We start from the raw sequence: 16,943 nt of genomic DNA, 5'->3' as shown, positions 1-16,943 counted from the left end.
TGTTGTGTGTGTGTGTGTGTGTGTGTGTGTGTGTGTGTGTGTGTGTGTGTGTGTTGGTGTGTGTGGTGTGTGATGTGTGTGTGTGTGTGTGTGTGTGGTGTGTGTGTGTTGTGTGTGTGTGTGTGGTGTGTGTGTGTTTGCCAACATGTGGTGGTTGTGGGGGCGTTGCACATCTCTATAAAATTGAGAAGGTTGAGTGTTGCTCCAAGACACTTGTGCAGAGCCATGCTTTGTGACGGACCAATGTCAGGAGAGAGCCTACTGAGTCCAGCTCAGACAGAATTCCACTCACTGGGGACAGTTGATGTCTTGTCAGAATACACCCTGATGTTACCGGGGGAAACCTTGGAGCACCACAGCAATACCAGCAAATGTGAGTTTGATAAACGTGTTGTAATTTACATAATAATAAAAAGTGACAGGTTTATATTGTATCATGTACACATAATTATGTTTTATTTTAATCATTGTCTTATGGTTGAGGTTAAAGTTTTGATTGCTATAGTTGGTTTTGAATACATCAGATTCAGTATTTTCCTCATTCGTTATGATACAAATAATGTTACTAGATAAAACCTGTAACCTAAACACACCAGTGAGATGAGAACGTGTTTGCTGAGAAATGTAAAGATTGAAAGTTTAATGTTCCCTCGTTGACTTCTTCTTGATTACTGTTGATTATGAAAAAATATATAAGTCTCTTATCATGAACATGCTGTAAGAAAGACTAAAACTTCACAATGTTTATGTTGATGTCACGGAAAGGTCATTTTCAGTACAGTATTCCCTGTAATTCCAGTGGGGCCAGGGTGCAATGAGAAGTCATGTCCACAGGGGGCGGTATGGCCCTGCGCTGGCTGTGGAGAGTKCATCAGAGACCCTGTGGTGCTACGGGTTGGGTCAAACCAGCAGTGGCACACAGGGTGTCTGTACTGTGACGAGTGCCACTGTCCCCTGGGAGAGAGTGTCAGCTGCTTCCTGAGGGACGGGAGGACCTTGTGTAGGACAGACTATGCACGGTGAGTCAGCAGCTTTGGTGGGACAGTAGAGAAGTTGTAACGATAAAGATGAACATTGTAAGGTCAACTTAGTGTGTATATTATGTTTGTATTTTTTAACTCTTTGAATGTGTTTGTTGATGGTGTGTGTGTATGTTTGTGAACAGCTTCCAATCTTTAGTTTTGTAACTTTTAACCATCTGAATGTCTTTGTTATTGATTTGTGTGTGTGTGTTAGACTATTTGCAGAGAAGTGTGGAGGCTGCGGGGAGGCAGTACTGTCCTCTGACCTGGTTGTGAGGGCAGGAAGACAGAACTATCACCCTGACTGTCTGCACTGCTCGCTCTGTGGTGCATTACTCATGCCTGGGGATAGCTTCACCCTGGGACCAGGAGGACCATGCTGCCAGGCAGAGCACACGATGCCAGAGCAACAGATACAAAAAGCAGACACACTAAAGAAAAGAAAAGGTCTGTGAAGTTTATATGCATAATAAAATATTGAGAATTTTTTTCCTTTAGAGTTAATGATAATTATGAAACTGTCTCAAAGGTCTGTCTCATCTTTCCCTGTAATCGGTAAGTTTAATGTTCCTTAAGTTAAGTTGAATCATTCTCACCTATGTCAGGGTCAGGGAGAAGAGGAGGAGTTTGGGAGAGAAGGTGGTTGGACAGGGGTAGGAGTAGAGGGGTGCGGGTGCGAGTGCGTACCGTCCTCAGTGACACCCAGCTGAAAGACTTGTGCACCTGCTACTCCCAGACCCCCCGGCCCGACGCAGCGGTCAAGCTCCAGCTGAGTCAGCTGACTGGCCTAAACAAGCGGGTCATCAGGGTGTGGTTCCAGAACAAACGCTGCAAGGACAAGAAGAGCCACTCCAAAAAAGGAGGCACACCAGTGTCAGACTCGGACTTTACAGTGAGTAGTGTGTGTGTGTGTGTGTGTGTGTGTGTGTGTGTGTGTGTGTGTGTGTGTGTGTGTGTGTGTGTGTGTTGTGTGTGTCTGTCTGCTTGTCTGTGGAACACATTGATCATCACTCACTATGTTCCAGGCCCTGCTGTGTACTGTAGCCAGACCGATGGTGGTCCTCTCTCCTGAGCCCCCTGACTTTGCCCTCCAGATTTACGTCTATGAGTCATCATGGCAACCACTTGACAGCCAAATCAAGCTCTCAGCTGACCACGACGAGCTGACCCTCACTCATATTCCCCAGGTAAATCAGAGTGTGTATCCGGTAGTGTAATGACCCTTTGTGTGACATATCAGACCCTGATTATGACTGCAACAACCTAACCTTAGACCTACACCTTATACTGTAGATTGAGACTATAACTGATTGGTATTAGCTACTCCTTTATCCAGTTCCATTAGTCAGCCCTGACTGTGTTGGCCAACACTCATCATTTCTCTTTCACTTCCCCTCAGACAACGTGTTTTTCAGAAGACCTGGGTTGTCCACCGCAGCAGGGTGATGAGCGCGCCGTCACCATTCTGACTATCTAGACAGCCACCATCCCAACATCCTCACTGAACTGTTACTGTAACTATGCAGAGTTCTCAAGACCCTGTGTCTAATCTGAAGGGGCTTCAAGCAGCTGTAAATCATGTAATTAGTTATTTAATGTATGCTATAATTATTAAACTAGTTCCCAAACAGGAGAATGTTGTGTTGGGAAATAAAGATGACATCATTTGGGTCCCAGTTCTYCACGTTCTGTTTTCTGTATGGGTAAATGGATTAAAGGTTATGGATCAATGAGACAAAACAAAATGTGCTCCACTATACTATGGCCCATGCAGCACACAGTGGTTTTCGACCATGAGGTTTCATCCAGACCTCCAGTCATCACATGAAGCTTTATCTTCTGGCAGACTATGGTGTGATCTGTCAACATGTGATTTAAACACAGTCTGTTTGTATAGTCACAGTCTGGGAGTTTGCGTTTGGGAATTAATTAAATCTCCACAAAACCAAGCCGTCAGATGTCATCTCTATTGGAACATATTTCACTCCTAACTGTGAAACTCGGATTCTGAACTGATTGATATTTTCTGATTGGTTGTCATGGAAATGATTATTCACTCTGTCTACTTCCTCATCCACTTAACAACAACTCTAGTGTGAAACCTATTATTGTAGAAAGCAAATCTGAACAACTTCTTCCTTCTTCCTGTTTGACTTAAAGAAAAAGGCATTTGTGTTTCAGCAATCCTGCTGCAGGCAGATAATGTTAATGGCCATATCACCCCACAAGGGGGCAACTTTTTCCAGTTCTTCAATGGCAAAGGTGCYAGATCGAACAACAAGTTGACACAATAACCCTAAAATCCATCTAGGCTGTGTGAAAATTGCAGACCGACATCTTCGAGGGACTCTGTTAGTACAATCTGTATGTCTGCTTTGCATGCCCATTTGTACGAGCCCTCTCAACGTCACAGCTCCCACTACCACTACATGCATTCTCCCATAATGTCTTTCAGACATTTTATCACTTCCCACTCAAAACAAACAAATACATGTTCACTCATTTTCATCTATAACTTTTTAACTCTTTCATACACTTCTTGTATGAAGAATAGAGTGCTACCTCATCTCTCTTTGTCTCTTTATCCCAAAAGTCATTCTACAGCTGCACCATTGAGAGCATATTGACTAGCAGCACCATTGAGAGCATCTTGACTAGCTGCATCACTGCATGGCAGTGCTTGACTTGGGATGGAAGAAGTATAGGAGCTGTCTTTTTCGAAGTCGGTCCATTAGACTATGTTCACCGAAATTCACATAAAACTATAGAGACCTCTGATTATTCACTGTTACTCTCCATGACATTTAACCACATTTTCATGACTATTACTATAGCCTACATGAAAAAGTAAGCAATATTGGCACTGGAAAGCTGCTGTGTCTGATCCCATGTAGACCTAACACCTCCTGCCGTTTTGCCCTTGATCAAGGCACTTAGCCCCCCACATAGAACTGCACTGTTAGCTCCTGGGTGTGCAGGCTTTTTCAACATTACAACCAAATAGTCAAAAAAAAAAATATATTCCCTCATTCAATAAATCAGGGATGAAATGGATAAGGTAGGTTACTTCAAAGCAAGGTATCTAACTAGACATGTATACAGTTGAAGTCGGAAGTTTACATACACCTTAGCCAAATACATTTAAACTCAGTTTTTCACAATTCCTGACATTTAATTCCCTGTCTTAGGTCAAACAATTCCCTGTCTTAGGTCAGTTAGGATCACCACTTTATTTTAAGAATGTGAAATGTCAGAATAATAGTAGAGAGAATGACTTATTTCAGCTTTTATTTCCTTCAACACATTCCCAGTGGGTCAGAAGTTTACATACACTCAATTAGTATTTGGTAGCACTGCCTTTAAATTGTTTAACTTGGGTCACACGTTTTGGGTAGCCTTCCACAAGCTTCCCACAATAAGTTGGGTGAATTTTGGCCCATTCCTCCTGACAGAGCTGGTGTAACTGAGTCAGGTTTGTAGGCTTCCTTGCTCGCACACGCTTTTTCAGTTCTGCCCACAAATTTTCTTTCGGATTGAGGTCAGGGCTTTGTGATGGCCACTCCAATACCTTGACTTTGTTGTCCTTAAGCCATTTTCCCACAACTTTGGAAGTATGCTTGGGGTCATTGTCCATTTGGAAGACCCATTTGCGACCAAGCTTTAACTTCCTGACTGATGTCTTGAGATGTTGCTTCAATATATCCACATAATTTTCCTTCCTCAGGATGCCATCTATTTTGTGAAGTGCACCAGTACCTCCTGCAGCAAAGAACCCCCACAACATGATGCTGCCACCCCGTGCTTCATGGTTGGGATGGCGTTCTTCGGCTTGCAAGCATCCCCCTTTTTCCGCCAAACTCCAAATAACGATGGTCATTATGGCCAAACAGTTCTATTTGTGTTTCATTAGACCAGAGGACATTTCTCCAAAAAGTACAATCTTTGTCCCCATGTGCAGTTGCAAACTGTAGTCTGGCTTTTCTATGCTGGTTTTGGAGCAGTAGCTTTTTCCATGCTGAGCGGCCATTCAGGTTATGTCGATATAGGACTCGTTTTACTGTGGATATAGATACTTTTGTTTCCTCCCGCATCTTCACAAGGTCTTTCCTGTTGTTCTGGTATTGATTTGCACTTTTTGCACCAAAGTACGTTCATCTCTAGGAGACAGAACGCGCCTCTTTCCTGAGCGGTATGATGGCTGCGTGGTCCCATGGTGTTTATACATGCGTACTATTGTTTTGTACAGATGACGTGGTACCTTCAGGCGTTTGGAAATTGCTCCCAAGGATGAACCTGACACGTGGGGGTCTACAATTTTTTTTCTGAGGTCTTGGCTGATTTCTTTTGATTTTCGATGATGTCAAGCAAAGAGGCACTGCGTTTGAAGGTAAGCCTTGAAATACATCCACAGGTACAACCTCGAATTGACTCAAATTATGTCAATTAGCCTATCAGAAGCTTCTAAAGCCATGACATAATTTTCTGGAATTTTCCAAGCTGTTTAAAGGCACAGTCAACTTAGTGTATGTAACTTTTGAACCCACTGGAATTGTGATACAATGAATTATAAGTGAATTATCTGTCTGTAAACAATTGTTGGAAAAATTCTTGTGTCATGCACAAAGTAGATGTCCTAACCGACTTGCCAAAACTATAGTTTGTTAACAAGAAATTTGTGGAGTGGTTGAAAAACAAGTTTTAATGACTCCAACCTAAGTGTATGGAAACTTCCGACTTCAACTCTATATATGGCTAAAATATTCATGTTTCAGTGGAGATCTATGGACAGCAAGTTATTTGTCAATTAGGCTATTCTTAGTTTGTTTTAGTTTGTTTTACATTGTCACAATTACATGGCTACTGTTTAATAGAGGGAAATCCCAGATTTCCAATTTTCCAATTTTTATTGTCAGTGTAACGGCTGTCAATGTCGTTCTCCTCCTCAGACGAGGAGGAGCATGGATCGGACCAAGATGCGGAGTAGGAGGTATTCATGATTTTAATGGCAAACCAACAAACACTACAAATAAACAAAACAACAAACGTGACTAACCTGCAACAGTCCTGTGTGGCCCAAACGCTAACACAGGAAACAAACACCCACAAAACACCAGTGAAACCCTGGCTGCTTAGTATGACTCTCAATCAGAGACAAACGATACACACCTGTCTCTAATTGAGAATCATACCAGGCCGAACACAAAACCCAACATAGAAATAGAAAACATAGACTGCCCACCCAACACTCACGCCCTGACCAATAAATACATATAAAACAGAGAAAACAGGTCAGGAACGTGACATAACCCCCCCTTAAGGTGAGAACTCCGGGCGCACCAGCACAAAGTCTAGGGGAGGGTCTGGGTGGGCATCTGACCCACGGTGGTGGCTCAGGCTCTGGGCGAGGCTCCCACCCCACCATAGTCACTCCCCGCTTCCGTATCCCCTCCCAATGACCACCCTCCAACTCAACCCACCTAAATGAAGGGCCAGCACACGGGATAAGGGCCAGCACCGGGATAGGGGCAGCAGGGGATTAAGGGGGCAAGCTCCGGGATAAGGGGCGGCAGCTCCGGGATAAGGGGCGGTGCCAGCTCCGGACTGAGTGGCAGCTCCGGACTGAGTGGCAGCTCATGACTGGGGGCAGCTCTGACTGGGGGAGTCATGACTGGGGTGGCAGCTCATGATGGGTGGCAGCTCATGACTGGAGGGGCTCATGACTGGAGGCAGCTCATGACTGGAGGGCAGCTCATGACTGGAGGCAGCTCATGACTGGGGGCAGCTCATGCTGGAGGGCAGCTCATGACTGGAGGGCAGCTCATGACTGGGAGGGCAGCTCATGACCGTAGGGCAGCTCATGACGGGTGGCGTCTCTGGCAGCTCCTGACTGGCTGGCGTCTCTGGCCGCTCCTGACTGGCTGGGCGTCTCTGGCCGCTCCTGACTGGCTGGCGTCTCTGGCCGCTCCTGACTGGCTGGCGTCTCTGGCCCGCTCCTGACTGGCTGGCGTCTCTGGCCGCTCCTGACTGGCTGGCGTCTCTGGCCGCTCCTGACTGGCTGGCGTCTTGGCCGTCCTGATGCTGGGTCTGGCCGCTCCTGACTGGCTGGGCGTCTCTGGCGCTCCTGACTGGCTGGCGTCTCTGGCGTCCTGACTGGCTGGCGTCTCTGGCAGCTCCTGACTGGCTGGCGTCTCTGGCAGCTCCTGACTGGCTGGCGTCTCTGGCAGCTCCTGACTGGCTGGCGTCTCTGGCAGCTGCTGACTGACGGACGGCTCTAGCGGCTCCTGACTGACGGACGGCTCTAACGGCTCGGGACAGACGGGCGGCTCTAATGGCTCGTGGCAGACGGATGGCTCAGATGGCGCTGGGCAGACGGATGGCTCAGACGGCGCTGGCAGACAGATGGCTCAGACGCGCTGGGCAGACAGAGATGGCTCAGACGGCGTTGGGCAGACAGATGGCTCAGACGGCGTGGCAGACAGATGGCTCAGACGGCGCTGGGCCGACAGATGGCTCAGACGGCGCTGGGCAGACAGATGGCTCAGACGGCGTTGGGCAGCCGGGCAGTTCAGGCACCGCTGGGCAGACGGCAGACTCTGGCCGCTGAGACGCACAATAGGCCTGATGCGTGGTGCCGGAACTGGAGGTACCGGGCTGAGGCGGGAAGGTGGCGCCGGATATGCCGGACCGTGAAGGAGGACACGCGCTCTTGAGCACCGAGCCTCTCCAACCTTACCAGGTTGAATGGTCCCCGTAGCCCTGCCAGTGCGGCGAGGTGGAATAGCCGCACTGGGCTATGCAGGCGAACCGGGGACACCACCTGTAAGGCTGGTGCCATGTACGCCGGCCCGAGGAGACGTACTGGAGGCCAGATACGTTGGGCGGCTTCATGACATCCGGCTCGATGCCCAACCTAGCCCTCCCGTGCGGCAAGGTGGAATAGCCCGCACTGGGCTAAGCACGCGTATGGGACACCGTGCGCTTTACCGCATAACACGGTGTCTGACCAGTACGACGCCCTCTCCACTCCGGTAAGCCCGGGAGTTGGCTCAGTTAACCAACCGCGGCTTCGCCACACTCCCTTTCGCCCACCCCCAATAAATTTTTGGGTGAGCCTCTCGGGCTTCCAGCCTCTCTTACGTGCTGCTCCCTCATACCAGCGCTCCTGGGCTGTGGCTGCCTCTTCTCTTCCCGAGAGCGTCGATTCTCTCCCACCTTAGCCCAGGGTCCTTCTCCGTTGAGTATTTGCTCCATGTCCATTCCTCTTCTCTCCATTGTTTTTTGTTCCTGCCTTCCTTCTCCAATCCGCTTGGTCCTGGTTTGGTGGGTGTTTCTGTAACGGCTGTCAATGTCGTTCTCCTCCTCAGACGAGGAGGAGCATGGATCGGACAAGATGCGGAGTAGGAGGTATTCATGATTTTAATGGCAAACCAACAAACACTACAAATAACAAAACAACAACGTGACTAACCTGCAACACATCCTGTGTGGCCCAACGCTAAACACAGGAAACAAACACCCACAAAACACCAGTGAAACCCTGGCTGCCTTAGTATGACTCTCAATCAGAGACAAACGATACACACCTGTCTCTAATTGAGAATCAACCAGGCGAAACAAAAACCCAACATAGAAATAGAAAACATAGACTGCCCACCAACACTCACGCCCTGACCAATAAATACATATAAAACAGAGAAAACAGGTCAGGAACGTGACAGTCAGTCATTTCCAAACAGGCTATAAATTCTTTAATTTGTAGTAGAATTATAAAAAATATATATATTTTATGTGTTTAGTGTAACTATATGCTAGCTGTAATACTAGCCAAAGCATGCTAAGCAGTCTGTCATTTTTTCTCCAAAACAGTAGAAGCATCATTTCCATCACAGAACTTGTTGGAAATCACAAAAATCCATTATATTATTCTTTTAATTACTTTAGTCTTATTAATCATGCTTTAAATTCCTTTAATCTAGAAAATGCTCCAAGCTGTGCACATTTTGAAAACTTAAGTGGTATTTTCTTTGTTCTTAGAAGATGCCACATAAAACAGCACAGAGCTCACAGACATAGAAACAAATAAAAAAATGATCCTATATGATACCAGGAACATCTGCAAAAAGACAGCTTTTACCTCAAAGGCTAAAAGAGACATTCCATATGGCCAATTCAAAGAGTCCGCAGAATTTGCGATCAGGAAACAGACTACAGTGTCAAATCTGCTGAATTGGAGAATCGCTTCTTGAATCGGGGTACAGCGCTCAGGTCCTGAAAGATGCTGTAACGTCTGACAGAGTTATTATGTGTTTTGCTTGTTTGTGTTGGTCAGGACGTGAGCTGGGTGGGAATTCTATGTTGTGTGTCTAGTTTGTCTGTTTCTTGTCCCGCCTAATATGGTTCTCAATCAGAGGCAGATGGTAATCGTTGTCCCTGATTGGAATCATATATAGGAGGCTTGTTTTGTGTTGGGATTTTGTGGGTGTTTGTTTCCTGTCTCTGTGTTTGTCTGCACCAGATAGGTCTGTCTCGGTTTTGCACATTTGTTATTTTGTATGTTGTTTGTAGTGTTTCACTTGTTCTTTATTAAACATGTTGAACACTAGCCGCGCTGCACTTTGGTTCTCTCCTTCACCTATGGAAGAAAACCGTTACAGAACACCCACCAAACCCGGACCAAGCAGCGTGGAAATGGGCAGCAGCAACAGAAGCAGCGGTACAGGAGGAATGGTCTTGGGAGCAAATATTCAACGGAGAAGGACCCTGGCTAAGGTTGGAGAGAATCGCCGCTCTCGGGAGGAGGAGGCAGCCCAGCCCAGGAGCGGTGGATTGAGGAGGCAGCACGTAAGAGAGGCTGGAAGCCCGAGAGGCTCACCCAAAAATTCTTGGGGGGGGTAAAGGGGAGTGTGGCGAAGCCGGTTGGATACCTGAGCCAACTCCCCGGGCTTACCGTGGAGTGAGAGGGCGTCGTACTGGTCAGACACTGTGTTATGCGGTGGAGCGCACGGTGTCCCCAGTACGCGTGCTTAGCCCAGTGCGGGTATTCCACCTTGCCGCACTGGTAGGGCTAGGTTGGGCATCGAGCCGGGTGCCATGAAGCCGGCCCAACATATCTGGCCTCCAGTACGTCTCCTCGGGCCGGCGTCCATGGCACCAGCCTTACAGGTGGTGTCCCCGGTTCGCCTGCATAGCCCAGTGCGGGCTATTCCCCCTCGCCGCACTGGCAGGGCTACGGGGACCATTCAACCTGTAAGGTTGGAGGGCTCGGTGCTCAAGAGCGCGTGTCCTCCTTCAGGTCCGGTATATCCGGCGCCACCTTCCCGCCCCAGCCCAGTACCACCAGTGCCTACACACGCACCAGGCTTCCAGTGCATCTCCAGAGCCCTGTTCTCCTCCACGCACTCTCCTATGGTGCGTGTCTCCAGCCAGTGCCTCAGTTCGGCACCACGCACCAAGCTCCTGTGCGTCTCCAGAGCCCTGTACGCACTGTTCCTTCTCCCCGCACTCGCCCTGAGGTGCGTGCCTCAGCCCGGTACCTCCAGTTCCGGTACCACGCCAGGCTATAGTGCGCCTCGAGAGTCCAGTGTGCCCTGTTCCTGCTCCCCGCACTCGCCTGAGGTGCGTGCCCTCAGCCCGGTACCTCCAGTTCCGGCACCACGCATCAGGCCTATAGTGCGTCTCAGCCAGCCAGAGTCTGCCGTCTGCCCAGCGGTGCCTGAACTGCCCGTCTGCCCAGAGGCGCCTGAACTGCCCGTCTGCCCAGCGGCGCCTGAACTGTCCATCTGCCCAACGCCATCGGAGCCATCCGTCTGCCAAGCGCCATCGGAGCCATCCGTCTCCCCAGCGCCATCTGAGCCATCCGTCTCCCCAGCGCCATCTGAGCCATCCGTCTCCCCAGCGCCGTCTGAGCCATCCGTCTGTCCCGAGCTGTTAGAGCCGCCCGTCTGTCCCGAGCCGTCAGAGCCGTTCGTCAGTCAGGAGCCGCTAGAGCCATTCGTCAGTCAGGATCTGCCAGGGCAGACAGGATCTGCCAGAGCCGCCAATCAGACAGGCTCTGCCAGAGCCGCCAACCAGACAGGATCTGCCGGAGCCGTCAGTCAGCCATGAGCGTCCAGAGCCGTCAGCCAGTCATGAGCTGCCCTACAGTCATGAGCTGCCCTACAGTCATAGCTGCCCTATGGGAATTCTATGTTGTGTGTCTAGTTTGTCTGTTTCTATGTCCAGCCTAATATGGTTCTCAATCAGAGGCAGATGGTAATCGTTGTCCCTGATTGAGAATCATATATAGGAGGCTTGTTTTGTGTTGGGATTTTGTGGGTGTTTGTTTCCTGTCTCTGTGGTTGTCTGCACCAGATAGGTCTGTCTCGGTTTTTGCACATTTTGTTATTTTGTATGTTGTTTGTAGTGTTTCACTTGTTCTTTTATTAAACATGTTGAACACTAGCCGCGCTGCACTTTGGTCTTCTCCTTCACCTATGGAAGAAAGCCGTTACAGATGCAGGTATAAGGGCCAGACGACTTGACAGAGAGAACTTGTTGCGAAGGGGAGTGCCTCGTGATACATCAGAGTGTACTTTGTTACAAAATACGGCATTGAAGCAAAGAACATTAAAATAATCATTACAAATAATTGGGGAATCATCCAAAGTGATACTCTACCACGCCAAGTCTTCCTAGAGCCACCAGTCATAAGCTTTAAGAGATGTCCTACAATAAATGACAAATTAGTCCACAGCTATCTTCCTGGTGACTCTCAAAAAACTTGGCTAGACCACAAACCCAAGGGCTCTTTTAAATGCAACCAGTGCAACCATTGCAGAAATATTGCACAGAAAAAAAAATTGTTGACAAAGCTTCTAAAATGGAGTATCACGTCAAGCATTTCATTAACTGCAAAACCACTCATGTCATCTACAGATTGGAATGTCCACAGTGCAAGGTGTTCTACATTGGACGGACAAAGAGACGCCGCAAGACCGCTTAGCGGAACACAAGTACTCCATACGGGTAGGCAATGAAGAACAATGAAGCACCACAAGTTCTTACACCATGGCAACCCTGCCTCCATACAAGCTATGGGTATTGATCATGTTCCGGCCTCAATTAGAAAAGGGGACCGTCTTAAACAGCTAAACCAAAGGGAAAGTTTTTGGATTTACAAACTACAGGCCACTAAGTACCCTGGTTTAAATGAAGATTTGGATTTACAAACTACAGGCCACTAAGTACCCTGGTTTAAATTAAAATATGGATTTCTCACCTTTCCTGTAGGGTCGTGATAGGTCCATTTGCTGTCATCTAGTGGACATTTTGCTCTATTGCTGCCCTCAGCTATGTTAAGACTGTTGTTGTTCATGTTTTGCTGTGTTCTAGTGTACTATGGAATAGATTGCTTTCCTATTCTTGGCACTTTGCCCAGTCATATTTAAGGTTAGAACTACCTTTCAAGGCGTTCTGATGCTTCTTGCTTGGAGTTGAATTTTTTGATAACATATCTAAAGTATTTCACATTCTAATGTGTATAGTATTGCTTACTAGGTGTTGTCCAATCAATTTTGTCACCACTTCCTCTTCAAATTAGAGCTAACTGGAAAAAGCTGTTCAAAAGAGGACATTGTATTATAATTTCTTTGTACTCCCTGACAAAGGCCATGCAGCCGAAACGTGTCGGATTTTTAAAACTTTGTTTCCATTGAACATGCTATACAAACAAAGGCATTTTAATTAATTATATGAAGAGTGCCTTGGTCATCCTTTCTTTTTGATAGACAGGGGGAGATACTGGAAGAAAAAAGAGAAGGGAGAAGTGAAATCTATCTCTGAGCTTACAAAGCGAGAACAAAGAAACAAGAGATGGAAATGCAACCAACGGAATAGAAGACAGACTTTAAAGAGAACTGTTGCAATGGAGAACTACCTATCAGGCAACACATCACCTCAGCCACCAGATGACCTGCAGCCAGAACATGAGGCCATCATACCTGCCCCTAACTTACCTGCCCCTGATGCACACCCTGATACCCCTTCCTCATCGTCGGCAACAGGAATGAGAAGTCGAATACTTGCTGGAAGGAAAAAGGTTGGAAGAGGTCGCTCAAAAACATAGAGATCTTTGCATGACAAATGTCAAACTTGATAAAGCTTAACGGAAAATTGAGAAATACAAAAAAATGTGTGATCAACTGATGAAGAAAATGGAGGGATAAGATTCCCCAAAGACAAAACAGCAAATGAAGGGAACTCCGAAGAACCTGAGAAGGATTTTATTGTTTCAAAATGCCATCATTGCAGAGTTAAAGCAAAAGTATTTAAAAAATGCGCAGTGCAAAGGACAAACAAGTGGCTTCAAAAATGCTCAGATGCAACATCCTGAGAAAGTATGGCCTGGTCAAAGTCGCAAACAGAGAATTTGGATTTTCAGCAAAAGCAATGAGGGCAAATGAAAACAGGCCATTAAGTCTTCAATACTCCAGGAAAAAGCAGTGTAACATAATTAGCACAGCCACAGAAGAGAAAATCACTAGATTCAATGAACGTGATGTCAACTGCAGAGCAACAACAGGGAAAAAGGACACACTAACGAGGAACAAGAAAAAAAAGCAGAAGCTCTTCTCGAATGGCACAATTCAGAACCTTTATCAGAATTTTAAGAGGGAATATTCAGGGATTAAAATGTCCTACTATGAATTCTGCAAAAGACGTCCTTTTGGGTTGTCAAGCCAACAGTCCAGGATAGGAACACATGGCTCTGCAAAACCCACACCAACCTCCAGTTCATGGTGGACAAACTACAGCATCACAAAGTGATCAGCTGCAGCAACAATGACAACCTTATTGAGTCTTTGTGCTGTGAAAACCTGAAGAAAGATTGCATGTAGACAGAGTGCTCCCTTTGCCAAGCAAAAGAGCTTAAAACATCTACATTTGATGCTGGTGTGCAGACATGGTGGTTTGAGTGGAAAAACAAAGCTGAAGAGAGAGAGAAGGAAAAACAAAGAGGGAAACATGGAGAAGTTCACTGTACATTTGACAGTAAAAGAAAAGGTGTGGCACACTGCAGATTCTACTGGAGGACTTCTCCAAAGGATTGAAAGATAAGTTGGGGAAACACGTGTACAACATTRGACACCAATACTACAAACAGAGAATTAAAAGAGAATCTGCTGAAAGAGGAGATCACCACTTCTAAAACCAAAGTTGCGCCCCTGAGAGAACTACCTGTGTAAATACACCAGTGAAATCCAGGCAGTTCACTTTGGTGATTCTCATAAGCAGGTGACCCTCCACACCTGTGTTGGGTATACCACAAATGGTACAGTTAAACTTTGTTTCTATGCAGATTACCCCATCTGGGCTCATCTCTCAAAAACACTGGCCTACTTTCTTGAGCTCTGCCCATCGGCTACTTTTGGAATCTTACTTTGTCTTAAATTAATTAAATGTTTAACAGAGGTTGTTGTTCAAAATGTTTGCAATAAAATAAACTTTTCTTTTACATAGATTTTGTTTCCACCACACCCATATTTTTGGGGGTAAAATATTATATTATGTATAATTTACATTGATTGATTTGTTTTAGATCATATGGTTGTTATCATAATCTCAAAGAAAAGTTGGGTGGAAATATCTTATTTTCTCATGATAAATAAATGTTTTCAGCTGTCACAAAGGCAAGTTTATATAAAGAGGCGTTGTGTTAAATTATTAATATTAGGAAAACCTTAAAAAGCATAAAAATAATATTCAATGCAAGTTCATGTACAAATGTATAAGAAATGTGTTATAAATTAATTGTATGATATTTAATTTTCAACAAAAATGTATGTTTAATGACGTGATGTAAATTACATTTGTGTATGGCTGTCTGAGAAAAATGACAAAAATATATAAATTCCTGAATAGTATGATCGCAGCCATGATCAGATATTATGTCTAGACAAATCAAAGACAATTATAATACTGGTAAAATGGTGTTTCAATAAAAATTGGCCAAAGTGGCCAAAGTGCCCAAAGTTGCAGAATCACCCAAATACATAAGTATTCAGACCCTTTGCTATGAGACTCGAAGTTGAGCTCAGGTGCATCCTGTTTCCAATGATCATCCTTGAGATGTTTCTACAATTTGATTGGAGTCCACCTGTGGTAAATGCAATTGATTGGACATGGTTTGATAAGGCACACACCTGTCTATATAAGGTCCCACAATTGGGAGTGTATGTCAGAGCAAAAACAAAGCCATGAGGTCGAAGGAATTGTCCGTAGAGCTCAGAGACAGGATTGTGTAGAGGCACAGATCCGGGAAAGGGTACCAAAACATTTCTGCAGCATTGAAGGTCTCCATCATTATTAAATGGAAGAAGTTTGGAACCCCCAAGACTCTTCCTAGAGCTGGCCGCCTGGCCAAACTGAGCAATCGGGGGAGAAGGGCCTTGGTCAGGGAGGTGACCAAGAAGCCGATGGTCACTATGACAGAGCTCCAGAGTTCTTCTGTGGAGATGGGAGAACCTTCCAGAAGGACAACCATCTCTGCAGCACTCCACCAATCAGGCCTTTAAAAAAAAACGGGTAGGCCAGTTGAGAACAAGTTCTCAATTACAACTGTGACCTGGCCAAGATAAAGCAAAGCAGTGCAACAAAAACACATGGGATAAACATGGGATAAACAAACATACAGTCAATAACACAATAGAAAAATCTGTATACAGTGTGTGCAAATGAAGAAAGGAGGTAAGGCAATAAATAGGCCATAGTGGCGAAGTAATTACAATTTAGCAATGAACACTTGAGTGATAGATGTGCAGATGAGAATGTGCAAAGTAGAAATACTGATGTGCAAAAGAGCAGAAAAAAATATGGGGATGAGGTAGGTAGTTTGTTGGATGGGCTATTTACAGATGGGCTGTGTACAGCTGCAGCGATCGGTAAGCTGCTCTGACAGCTGATGCTAAAAGTTAGCGAGGGAGATATAAGTCTCCAACTTCAGTGATTTTTGCAATTCGTTCCAGCAGCAGAGAACTGGAAGGAAAGGCAGCCAAAGGAGGAGGTGTTGGCTTTGGGGATACCTGCTGGAGTGCGTGCTACAGGTGGGTGTTGCTATGGTGACCAGTGAGCTGAGATAAGGGTAAGATAAGAGCCTTTATCGTAGAGTGGCCAGACGGAAGCCACTCCTCAGTAAAAGGCACATGACAGCCTGCTTGGAGTTTGCCAAAAGGCACCTAAAGACTCTCAGACCATGAGGAACAAGATTCTCTGGTCTGATGAAACCAAGATTGAACTCTTTGGCCTGAATGCCAAGCGTCACGTCTGGAGGAAACCTGGCACCATAACCTAACAAAATGTGTAAAAGGTAAAGAGGTCTGAATACTTTCCGAAGGCACTGTATGCCCACACACACATAACACTCACACACATGCATACTGACACCAGACACACACTTTCACACTCACCACATACGCTGCTGCRACTGTCTGTTATCTATCCTGTTGCCTAGTCACTTTACRCCTAGCTATATGTATATAGCTACCACAATTACCTCATACCCCTGCACATCAACTCGGTACTGGTACTCCTTGTATATAACGATGTTATTTTGACTCATTATTGTTATTCATTACTTGCTATGTATTTATTCCTTATGTCACTATTTGTTGTATCTTTAACCGTAAGTAACCATTTCATTGTTAGTCTACACCTGTTGTTCACGAAACGTGACAAATAAAATGTAATGAGATTTTTCATCACACGTCCCCCCATCTTCCTATTTTTCTCCCCTTCTCCATTCCCTCTCCCCCTTCTTAGGTCCCCCCATCTTACTATTTTTCTCCTCCTCTCCATTCCCTCTCCCCCTTCTTAGGTCCCCCCATCTTCCTATTTTTCTCCTCCTCTCCATTCCCTCTCCCCCCTCTTAGGTCCCCCCATCTTCCT

At 46.0% G+C, this 16,943-nt stretch overlaps 1 protein-coding gene across 2 annotated transcripts; it reads left to right on the top strand.

Annotated features, from left to right (window-relative positions):
* Nucleotides 1-211: 211 nt before the first annotated feature.
* Nucleotides 212-2,971, top strand: LOC111975843 (insulin gene enhancer protein ISL-2). 2 transcript variants are annotated; one of them, XM_024004485.2, is made up of 6 exons: nt 212-373; nt 800-1,019; nt 1,237-1,469; nt 1,628-1,914; nt 2,117-2,209; nt 2,422-2,971. In XM_024004485.2, the coding sequence occupies exons 1-6, from the start codon at nt 226-228 to the stop codon at nt 2,497-2,499; spliced, it is 1,059 nt and encodes a 352-aa protein (XP_023860253.1). In that variant the 5' UTR covers nt 212-225; the 3' UTR covers nt 2,500-2,971. The 2 variants fall into 2 exon arrangements, with proteins under 2 accessions (XP_023860253.1, XP_023860252.1); XM_024004484.2 differs by having other exon boundaries at nt 2,048-2,209.
* Nucleotides 2,972-16,943: the final 13,972 nt, after the last annotated feature.

This window comes from Salvelinus sp. IW2-2015, linkage group LG16, assembly GCF_002910315.2.
Source record: "Salvelinus sp. IW2-2015 linkage group LG16, ASM291031v2, whole genome shotgun sequence".
In the NCBI taxonomy this organism is placed as follows: Eukaryota; Metazoa; Chordata; class Actinopteri; order Salmoniformes; family Salmonidae; genus Salvelinus; species Salvelinus sp. IW2-2015.
This window is presented reverse-complemented; position numbering and strand designations above follow the sequence as displayed.